Consider the following 12,023-nt stretch of genomic DNA (forward strand, 5'->3'; position numbering starts at 1 on the left):
TTTGATACTCAGGTGAGGCTCTGTCATTGTATCCTTGAGCAAGGTACTCAAACCGATTGCTTCAAAAAACATCCAGCAGTAGAAATGGATTGTATGTAAAGAATGTCAACAACATCAGTTTACTGGATAAGAGCATCTGCTAAATACCTAAAGCGTAAATTAAAAACTTGAACAGGACAGTGACCTCTGTCAATAGATGTTTCATTCACCTGAACGGGACGCACAAACTCCCTGCCTAACAACAGGCATGAATTGCTGAGAAATGAAAAATATCCACCGCGTATGACTACAAAGAGTCACAAGAACTGAACCGTTCTTGTCTTCAAAGACTGAAATTTATTGTAGGTCTTTGCTGAATCGTCTAGCTTGGTTGAGATATCTGGTTTTCAAAATAATAAATCTGACAAGCTGACTGCCAAAAGAATGATTGCTCCTGCTGTACAATTTCTGTTGAAAAGGACCAGTAATACATACTACATCTCAGGATGCAGGATTTTAACATGCATAAGACAAAAATTCATTTCCTGTAAACATTTGCACAAAATGTAAAAAATGTAGCACACTCAGTTGACCATTGTTGTTGCAGATTTAAATTCACAGAGGACACGGACAAAATACAATACAAAATAGTTGCAATTTATTCCTTTAGGAACAAAACATTGTTACAACTATTTCAGTGTCACATATGAACACCACCTATTATAAAGAAAAGGAAAGAAAGGGATTCTTTTTCACATGGAATATTGAAGATGATTGCATTTGAGTAGAAACAGCTGAGGGTGTTTTATTTTTTGTTTGTTTTTGCATTTTCTTAAAGAAATAATCTGGATATCCTGAACATTAAAACGTGTTCATTCAATAGTTTTTTCTCCAAATCAAAAACTGTTGTTAGTTTTTCAATTTTGTGGATGAAAAAGTTTCCTTAAATATTTTCAAAACATCGAGGTTTGTACAAACTGTTAAGAAAAACATCTATAGTATAACAGCCTTTTTTCTGAATTTAAATAAAAAAAGGGTCAAAAGGAAGGTCCGCATGCCTGATTGGACCTTTGGAATTGTTATTGGCAATTTCTAGTTTATTATCTGAGCAACTTGACTTTTGGTTACTTCTCTCTTTTTTTGTACGGAAACCTTGGATTTTAATACACAAGTGCTACCAAGAGAAAAAAAAAATTCAAATACAAATGTCACAAAAATTCATTTACATTGTTCCACCTATTCTCTGTATGCTTGCGTAATTATATTCCTATATATCTTCTCTCAGCAAGCCAAGCAGAGTCAATTTTGTTTCTTCTTTAGTCTCCTCAGTGCTCAGCTACTGGCTGGAATGTCCAGTCAACTCCCATATTTTATTTTCAAATTCTCAATATAAAGTCATTGTGGGCATGTACAATTTAGACCAGGAGCAGAAAGACATCTACAGTAGTGCAAAGTTATCCGTTGCTGTTTTTTTTTTTTTTTGTATTTATTTTAATATCTCTCCATTTTTGTTTCTTGTATTTTGAAGTTTTAGCCAAAGCCTCAACAATGGCTGATGGCATCTTGGCTTCAGCGGGCCAATCTGTTCCTTCTCTTTTTGATCTTCAAACGTTCCTCACACACTTCCACAATGAATTCACCGGTGTCGCTACGCAGACGGGAGAGCGGATGACGGGATAAATATTATGAACTGTGCCTGGACATTTATTTTCTTCTCTCCTCTTTCCATTCCCATTTAATGGATGCAGATTCGATAAAACTGTACTTGTCCTTTCCCCTGTCGGGACAGTCCCGTCGCTACCTGGGCCGCCTCGCTCCTCGGCCCCGCGAGACGGCGGCGCGCGGCCTCCAGCTGTCGGACGGGGGGGGAGCCGCTTCGCAAACCGGCCGCCTCATGCGTCGCCCATCTCGTCCCTCTTTATCTTCCCGCCAAGTTCACCGAGACAAAGACACAGCAGTACCGGCTGAGGGGGTTCATCGGGGGGAGGGGAGATGTTTAGCAGTGGGCTCATGAGTGTCTGGAGGTGGAGGAGGTTGGGGAGGGAGCGGCTGAGAGCTTTGCTACGGGGGGGGGGGAGGCGGCCCACTAGGACTGTTTCAGACGCTTGCGGGGTGGCCCCAGGAAGGGGCACTGTGCCGAGGCCAGGGAGCGGTACGCCTCGGCCACCAGGTGAGGGTGAGACGCCACCATGGACTTCCAGCCTGACGTCTCCATCACCTCCGCCGCATGGCTGCAAGCACAAGGAGAGAACACGCGTTACTATCACATGCCAGAGAAAATGAAACGCTGCAGTCCGTAAGTATTTGGACGGTGGTACCATTTCTGTTCTTCAGGATATATACTCCAGCACGTTGGATTTGAAATGAAACAATGAATATGAGGATAAAGAGCAGACTGTCACCTTTAATTAAGTTTCAGGCCGTACATCCATATTTGGCAATCCAAGTAGGGATCATATCCCTTTTAATACAAAGTCCCTCCATTTTAGGGGACTTATAAATATACACACAGGCACACAGACATATACAAATTCATGGTGGAATCACAAACAGACATTTACATGTATACCCTATGCACACAGACATACACATTTACAACACACGCACAGATGCACAACACAGCTACGCACACATACACACAGAATAACAATTAAATCAGTTCTCTCTCCACAAATACAGTTGGAATATGGAGAAGTGAGGTCATCAGCTTCCTACCTCCCTTTACCCTGTGCTGAGGAGAGACTGTTATTGTGCTGAGGAGAGACTGTTATTGTGCTGAGGAGAGACTGTTACGGTGCTGAGGAGAGACTGTTATTGTGCTGAGGAGAGACTGTGACTGTGCTGAGGAGAGACTGTTATTGTGCTGAGGAGAGACTGTTACGGTGCTGAGGAGAGACTGTTACTGTGAGCAGGCGGAGCAGAATTAGAAAGCCTCCACGCTGCATCTCTGGACATAATTACACACATCCCCTGCCAGAGAGCCGTCGACTCCTGTCCGTACCGCACTCTCCCCCAGCCCTAGTGTCATTACCCAGCACTGCCATGCGCCCTGCTGAGGCCCACAGTCTCCACGACAGCCACCAGGAAGAGACCCCACCCACTGAGTCAACCTTGTGGGCCTTAAAAGCAGTCCTGAGGCGATTCAGTGGGATGAAAGGGTAAGAAAACCGAGGTCAAGGGGGTCAGGGTGAGAGCTGGCGTATCTATCTGTAATGTAAGTGCCGAATAGGTCTGCATCCCTAGCCAGTCACCGCAAGCGATTCCAGAGATGTTCTCCATGGCCCCTGCCAGACTGCGCCTCTCGGGCAGGTAACAGAACCGTGTCTGAAGGGGTCACCGCAGATCTGGCACGGGATATTAAAACACAGAGGCTAGGGGAATAGAGGTGATCGATGCAAAAGAGAAAAAAAAACAAAAAGAAAAACACTGCTATTCCCACCTTAATAAAATTTTGATCACGGCAGTCTTCCGCCGGGGTGTAATATTTTAATTTGCACATGCTAATTTGTCGCAGAGGGAAAAAAGAATGGGAAAATTGAAAACGTGGTGTCAGGACCCATCAGCGACAGGGAAAAGTTTGTTGAAATCCCTGTGAAGAGGAAAAACAAACACACTTGAAACCTGAGAAGCCATTTAAATAATGCACCGCTGTTGTTATCGGCTCGGATCCGCGGTTCTTGAGGCTAGTCACCCGCCCCCGCCAAAGTTTTTTGAAAGAGGTTTGAACAATTACTTATCTGAGCAACTGGCAGTTAACACCGAAACCAGAGAAAAGGTCAGTGGAGACACATTAGCAGGATTAATACTTCAATATTCAATTTAGCAGGTTCAATTTAGCAGCTGATAGCCCTGCTCACATAAAATCAGCCAGGGACTCTCAGTGCTAAAGCAGGACATTCTGCGAGCAGAACTTCCACAGGGAATGGCAATCCTTGTTCCTGGCCTGAGGTCTGGGTTGGAAAGGAAAGCCCAGTTTGGCTCCTCAGGACGAGCGGCCATTGAAGGAGGAGCACCTGGCAACGCGCTACACACGGCTCCGTATTCACGTTTCAGTAAAAGTGGGGAGCATTTCTTATGAACTTGCTCAATTTTCAGCCATTAGGGCTCATTTTATTCCTATATTATCCCCCCCCCCCCCCCCCCCCCCCACCGACCAACCGCAGAGATTAATCGAATCCAGAACAAAGTAAGCTTTTAGACGCCTTGGCTTTCCCTGCGAGAAACTGTGTCACATTCACTGAGTGCAAAATAAACAGCATGGCAAACGGGAACAAAGGAGGGATATCCCACATGAATGTGGAAGATGAAAAAAATGCAAAGCTGACTGGAAAATTGGAATATTATCTTTTTAAGCATTCAGCGTGGTCAAAGAGGGCTCATTTTGTGCAGGCTAATGGCACAATCCCTGGAACCAGGCCAGTTGGTACTCTCAACAGACCAACTGCAAGGAGAAGCAAAGTAAAAACCCAGCCAAAATTTACAGATTAAACATAGCTGTCATGGACTGTCCAAATGGCATGGGGGGTTCATCATTGGCTACACTTACATGCACAATAATAATTTGATGCCGATTATAGCAATAGCCCGAATATATAAGGAGTAAACGTCTTTATCTGATCTCAATTATCAACATTTAAGTAAAAAACTATTATGATACCTAGATTTTGGTCAATCATTCTATTTATTGGTGCATTTATTGGTAAAACATGTATTAACGATTAGAAACATGGTTAACAATCCTTTGACATAAATGGTCATTACATTTCCATTATGCCTGTTGCATAGTGGTTAATTACTGGTACATGACTGGGATCCCTGGTGTAGCCACAATAAGATCCGCACAGCTGTTGGGCCCTTGAACAAGGCCCTTAATCCTGCATTTTTGGAACCGTTAACTGTTAAGTACTTCTTCCTTTAAGGAACAGAGCTATTTCTCTTGAGGGTAGCTAATATGTTGCAGATTCTGATTTTGGGCCATTAGAAACAGGTTGTACAATGGACAACCTCTGTTCACTTGGTGATAAAGGATAAGAAGATGTATTGTACAAGAGTTTTGTCCCTTTCCTGATTTATTTTATTATTGCATATCTGTCACAATGAATGGTTTCCGATCTTTAGACAAAATGTCATATTAGACAAAGGGAACCGGTGAACACAAAACACATTTACTTCTTTACCATTTCATTTATTTCATGAACATACTGCAATGTCTACATAATTGCTACATTGGGTCTGCTGGAGAAGCAGAAGCTCTCCGATTGGCTGTCCAGCTAGCGAATCAGTGCACGAGAAGAGAAACGGAAGCGACGAAAGCAAGCCATTCCAAAGTTACTATCACTACCAGACATAATTTTCGATTAGTATTACTAAATAGCGAGAGAACAAGGAAATTGCTGCAAACTGTTTGTTGTGAGCGAGACAATGGCTGCTTCTAGGTCCAACGCAATGCAAACGCATTCCCCGGTCTTCTGGTTTCCATTTTTTGAAAGACAAATACAGACTACCGCCACCTGCTGGTGTGGAGAGTTATTACCTAATTTATTTGTTTTGCCAAATTTATTCATTTTGCCCGTGAGGGGGAAGGGTGAAGACTTTACTTATTTTGTGTTGGTGTTGGCGCGCACTCTCTCCATGTGGCAAACAACAGTGAAAATTCTCCCTCCCAGGGGAGTCAATAATATATAACACAAACATAGGTAACATATTTTATTTTAGTGTAGCTTTCCCTGAGAACAAAATACAAGGAAGTGGAGTACATCGCTATCCAAATGAATGTAAAAAGCTACATTATGCAATACCTGCAACAACAGCCATGGTAACTCCATGCCAAGCTTTTCTTTCTAAAGGGTATCCTTGTAAGAGGATAATTAACTGTGTGTGGTCAATCCTGTCAACTTTCTCAAAAGACTCTTGTGGTTTTTTTTTACGGTTGTGTTGCACCTAATGTTCGGTTAATCTTTCATTACGCCTGGTGGACGTATATGTTTCTATCCCTTTATTTAGGTTATGTATTCAAATAACTCCTCATCAAATAGTCAAGGACTATGCTTCTGTGGTAATATAATGCAAATAGGACCATCAACAGTGCATTTCCAGTGTAATTCTATGAAATCTGGACACCAGAGGAGGAGAAATGACACTCAATGCTAAAAGAATGCCCCATCTCGCATGCTCTCTGCGCCTGAAAACGACTCGCCTAACAGCTGCAAACTGCTGGCATGGGTGCCGAAAGGAAGCAGGCTCCGCAATCCTTTGCTATGTGTATTCTCCACTTCTGGTGCAATTACAGCCTTAGTTGGATTTCTTCAGGGTTATTTTAAACTGTGTATGCGAAAGGTCAACAGACTCACAGGGCTGTATACTAATATTTTTTTCCAAGGAGCACTTGCGCTCCTAAGTTTAAATATTTAGGAGCACACTAATGCATCCCAGATGTTCTCCTAAATTATTTTGCCAGTTACCACACATCAACTTTCAGGAGCAAATGCTCCTAAATTGGGAGCACTGTACAACCCTACCAGACGCAGTAAACAGGAGGCTGTTTGTACAATTCAAACTCAAACCGACATGGTGAACGGCAACACAGAGTGATGCCAGGAGAAAAAGATGACAACAGTGGTTTATACCAATTATTAAAAGAATCCGTGTAAACCAGCGTAATGTTATTCCAAGCCAACGATTAGTGTGAATATTACCCGATTACTCACAACTGGTGTGCCTGTAAATGTAGTCAAAGCATTTTTTCCACCCGGATTGATGTTGTCTTTGCAGCATGTCTTTGACTGAGGCGTTTGCATGCATGTCTGTGACACTGGTGCGTGTATGCGCATCTGTGACTACCGTGTACGTAGCAGTTGTGTGCGTGAGTGTGCATGCATGTGCAGCATAGCCCTCTGTATAGGCATACTGTACAATCCCACTGACACGTATAGTCTTGATTGCCCAAGTCCCACCAGTCCAGCTCCAGACAAAGATTACATTCAGGCTTGGGAAACAAGCAGTGTCGGAGGAAGGGGGGGCCATGTCTGACTGGGGGGATTAACAAGGGTTAGAGGGCAGGAGAGTGGCTGAGGAAGGCTATTATATTGGTTATGGTTGAAAACATGTTTTGTTTTCCATCTTATTGATTTTTTTTTTTTTTCTGAGAGAAGGTTGATAATGCTTTGCTGTTGGGAGTCCCCGAAGGCCAATTCTCTGAAAACAACAATATTGTAGCAAATTAAACTGTCATAAAGCCGGGGCTATAATTAATAATGAGGTTCAAGTAAGGAATCTGCATTACAAAATAGGCTTCCAACCACATTTGCTCACAGAAAATGAGAGCGAAAATATGAGCGAGAAATAAATACCAAGTACAAAAGATAACAGCTGGACACAGTTATGCCCTCTTAAAGGAGCGCTATAAAAGTAAAATAGAAATAGTTTTATGCAACTCATAATAAGATTCTGCTGACACATTTTTGCACTCTAGTTTTTTTTTCCTAACTGCTGCCTGATTTAAGTTTTAATGAAGCTTTAATTTCAGTGGGAAACTGTCTCCAGACTCCAGACTCAGAGACGATAGTTTCAGTACATGTAGTTGCTTCTCGAACAGATAAGAGACATGAAGCTCTATGCCACATTTATTAGGCCCAACTACTATATAAATAAAAACATTTATATTGTGCTTGAAATGACTGCTGACAATAAAAATTGTGAGGTTACAATTGGTGAGATGGTCAGAACATATACTGTGCTGTGCAAAAGGCATAGAAAACATTAGCATAATGCAATGCAAAAATAATGAAATTGATTATAATTAATAAATTAATTTGCTATAATGAGCAGCGAAGTTCTAAAATATATATATATATATATATATATATATATATATATATATATATATATATATATATATGTTGCGACCACCCCTTTGCCTTTACAGTAAAACTGCACCAGTTCTCTTGGGTACACTGTCCTACAATTTAACATTCGAAAAACAGCTTGTTGGTCATACCGAACATACTTCTGCAGACTTTGGTTGGCTCACTTGCTTCAGACTATCCAAGAAATCTCAGACAGCCATGATTGGTCCATGAAAGTGGTCTAGCACTTAATATGTTTCTTTAACAAAAGGAAAAAATTTCACTGTAAAATGTAACATTTTGAAAAATGTATATTTGGAAATTTTGCTCAAATGTGGCGTTTTGTAGTGACAGACTAAAGCAAACAAAACAAAAGGAATAATCTAAAATTATCTAATACCAAATTGATATATAAAAAATACTTTTGCACAGTACTGTACATGTATTGAAGTCATGAGGGCAGTAGTGACATAGCAGGCAGCCCTGATGCTTTACAACTCCATAGTGCGGAGCTCCAATCTTTTTCTGCGCAGTTTGAACTGTGAACTGCCCGTGTCCATGTCCAGTAAAAACTGCTATCTAGGTGTGCAGGTGCAACATCTAAACTGCCCCCTGTGTAGCTGTGCCCTGCCTGCGGTTCAATTCCAGAGAGCAACTCAAGACCTGTGCATTCTACGTTCTACGTTCAAACTATGGCTCACCACCAACTCCTACAGGATTTATTTATTATTATTTTTTTATCTATCGGTTGATATGATCAATTCTGGCAGACTTAGCTGCGCAAACATGACCCAAAACTTATTTGAAGAGAAAATGTCAGTTATATCTACAAATTAACTCTGGGGGGGTGAATAATTTGGAAGATTCTTGCAATTTGAAGAAAATGTTCTCTGTGGAATAAAAATATATTTAATTATAAATGTGCTGAATTTATTCTGTTGGTGAGAAACATTTGAAAGTAGGAGTAACAGGACAACATTTGAAAAGGTTTAATGCAGTAAATGATTTGTAAAGGCAGCTGGTAACTTGTTTTAGAAAGACCTGTGTTGATCCCTCAAATTCCTTGTTTGACTCTCTGGGCCAATCATGAGCCAATCAACAGTGAGATTCACCTTGACCTTGTTCCCATAACAGTACGCATAGCAAAATGTGTTGAGAAGGAGTTGCACTAATGGTGTTTAAATGAACTGATCTTGCATCTCCGTGTCAACTACGGCCAAAAAGAAGAAAAGGAAATTGGATAGAGCTTGCACTAGAAGTAGAATAAACATAGGAGTAGAATGCCAAAGGTGGTGTGACCATCAGGAGTGGGGAGAGGTGAAAGCCGATGCAGAGCTGCCATTGTTTCTGGTGAACTAAATTTACCAAACGTTACCTTCAATGAATTTCTCAGCAAACTGACGTTACCTTCAATTAATTTGTCTCAGCCACTTTTAATATTTCCTTCAATTACTTTATTTCAGCCAAAATTGCACCAAAATTGCTCGGTAGCTACGATTGATAAGGTTACTTTATTCGGCTAGTTTGGAAGGAAGAAACATTTGCTAATGTTATCGGTTTGGAGGGTTAACTTATAAAGGCTGGCAGGTAGTTTAGCTAGGCTAGTGCTCCTCCTCTGTGGGCAGGGCCAACAGGGGTTTTGATTTACAAGATGTCTTCACAATCATTGAGAAAGTTACCATCTGCTGCTTTAAGGTGTATTTATGAGAGAGAAAAGTCATTAGATCCTGATGTCATAAAACAAAAATGTCAAACCGTGATCATATAACACTTGATCGCCTCCAACATGCAGACACAAATGAAATGGCCACAGCCATGCTAAAGTTTCTCTACAGAAGAGATTTTCATTTTTCCATCCCAGAATTCAGACCAAAGTAAACTGAGACTGAAGAGTGTTAATTACCTGAGCTCTTTCAGTGTGTGAGAATTAAACTGTCCATGTGCCTGCTCCTCATGTCAGTGTGTTTGGGAGTGCTTATTGTCACATCCGTTTTCTCCTGTTTGCTCAGCACACTGTAACACCATTTTCATCTCATTCTGTATCTGTTATCCCATGTAGGGTTTTGTGACACTGTACTCATATCTGCATCTGAATAATGCGCTTAAATTTCTGTGGATTTTACTTTCCATTCTCAATGAGCATTCATTTTGATAGGCTGCAGAAGGTAACTTAGTCAAAAATATATGAAATGATGGAAGTTTGGCTGAACTAGCAAAATTGTAACATAATGTGTGTACAAGATAAAAGTGAAACTGCTTTAGGACAGTACAACCCAGAAGCTCCTAAAAGCTGAACAGTCAGTGAATGTCGTCATTGCCATGGTGACAGAAGGCCAGGGCGCTAGGACTCACTAGTTGATGAAGTCAACGGCCTGAGTCTTGAGCTGGTCGGCGCTGTGCAGGTCAGCGAGGATGAGGATCTCAGCGGCGTTTTCCACCGATAGACTGGTGCACAGGGCGTCCTCGCACATGACCTTCAACCGCTCCAGGGCATACTGAGAGAGGGAGAGGGAGAGGGAGGTTGAAGGACATTGGGAGAGAGAGAAAATAAAGGAAGGAAGGCAAAACACATTGATGGGGGGCATTCAAAGTTCAGGGTCCTAATGACTTAACGTGACGGCCCATTCGATTTTTAGTGCTACAGCCCTTCCACATTGTGCCCTGGAGTTCACCACAGAGAGGTGAAGGTACACAAACATGCAGTCTCAAGGGACTTTTTAACATTAGTTTTAATCGGTATCTCCATCGGTGTATCGCAGCCATATTTGGAGTATCCAATGTGCGAACTATACCCCCTCAGCTGCAAATCGGGAAATCAGCGGGGCGGAGGAGACCCACTCATACGAACGCACGGAGAGAGCTTGTCACAGGTGCCTGGGCAGAAAGCAGGAGTCACTCAAGCAATGAACAACACTACTGACTGCATCAAACCCCTGAACGATGCAAAGACAATTACACTGCCAACAGGCAGCACTGGCACCAGTCACATTCAATCCAAGACAGTGGTGCAGCAGCCACATTCTTCTTCAAGGAACTTTGACCACTTCCTTATCCATCACAGTGTAAAATCAAAAGTATGAACTGAAATGAAGAGAAAAGATGTGCCTAAATCAGCCAGGTTTAAAGTTTCCACAACAAGGCAGGAGAAAAAAAGCAGACCTTTACTTGGCCATTCAGACTGAGAAAGCCTCTCAGAAAAACTGGGGAAGGTCAAGAAGTACAATTTATTTTCACTTTCTTTCTTTTCCTTTCCTCTTTCCTTGGTCCTTGTGAGGAACGTTGTTCCATTACGGTTCGATCATGATGTTTTGTTGAGCTAACAAGTGCAATAGGCGTCTTCCAAACTTGTTACCGTGTTTTGTACTCTAAGAATGATATGCACCATATCTGAATGAAAAAGTTAAGAAAAAAAAAACCTTGGAGATTAAGATGTTGGTTTTCAATTCACTTGGTTTTCAGGTGTTGTGTGCATTAAGGGTAATATAATAAAAACGCTACTTTTGAAAATCATGACGATAGAAATTATTTTGTTTGAGTTATTTATGACAGTACCTATGTGTGAGCAGCATTTTACGGTTTTAATGACTTATTATTCCTACAACTAGATTTTACATTTTAGTTCTGCCCCACTCCACAGGTATAAAATGGACCCATTTTAACTTCACTTCTTTGCATGAGGCTCACCTTGTCTGCCGCTGCTAGCAAGTCATCAGCCATTTTGTCCAGGTTAGGTGCCTTGCCTGTGTAAATGAAGCACATCATCTCTTTGAAGACCTCAGGCTCCACATCGTTGATCTCCACGCGGTTCTAGGTGGGAGAGAAACCGATGCAGGTGAAACACACAGGCACTGCTCAGCATGCTCGCTACTGGATGCAAATTAACCATTCATTCTGGCCACTATACCACTGAAGGACATCACATATTTCTCCAACTTTTTCGACCCTATGTAAAGGTATTGTCTACGTCATGAAATCCAACATGACAACACAATGTTTGACCACCTTCAAATGCAAACTGGATAAATACATCAGTTTATCTGGCATACTGAAGACGTGTAAACATTTCTAGAGGGCAACATGATAATCTGACACAGTAGTTTGCTCGGGTCAAATCTGTCCAGGTCTACCAACATGAAGACAAACTGAAGACAACCGCAAAGGCAAATATGCGGGGTCCAAAAAAAGAACCGAAAAAAAACA

General features: G+C 41.6%; 1 protein-coding gene across 3 annotated transcripts in view; it reads right to left on the reverse strand.

Annotated features, from left to right (window-relative positions):
• Window positions 1-615: 615 nt before the first annotated feature.
• The window catches only part of spop (speckle type BTB/POZ protein), a 98,891-nt gene continuing 87,483 nt past the window's right edge, over window positions 616-12,023 (reverse strand). For all 3 annotated transcript variants that reach the window (XM_061232457.1, XM_061232458.1, XM_061232459.1), the window contains 3 exons: window positions 11,508-11,630; window positions 10,176-10,318; window positions 616-2,210 (listed from right to left, as the gene is read on the reverse strand). In XM_061232457.1, coding sequence (XP_061088441.1) covers window positions 2,066-2,210; window positions 10,176-10,318; window positions 11,508-11,630 — 411 coding nt within the window. In that variant the 3' untranslated portion in view covers window positions 616-2,065. The remainder of the gene's footprint in view (window positions 2,211-10,175; window positions 10,319-11,507; window positions 11,631-12,023) is intronic.

The sequence above is a fragment of the Conger conger genome, chromosome 2, assembly GCF_963514075.1.
Source record: "Conger conger chromosome 2, fConCon1.1, whole genome shotgun sequence".
Classification (NCBI taxonomy): Eukaryota; Metazoa; Chordata; class Actinopteri; order Anguilliformes; family Congridae; genus Conger; species Conger conger.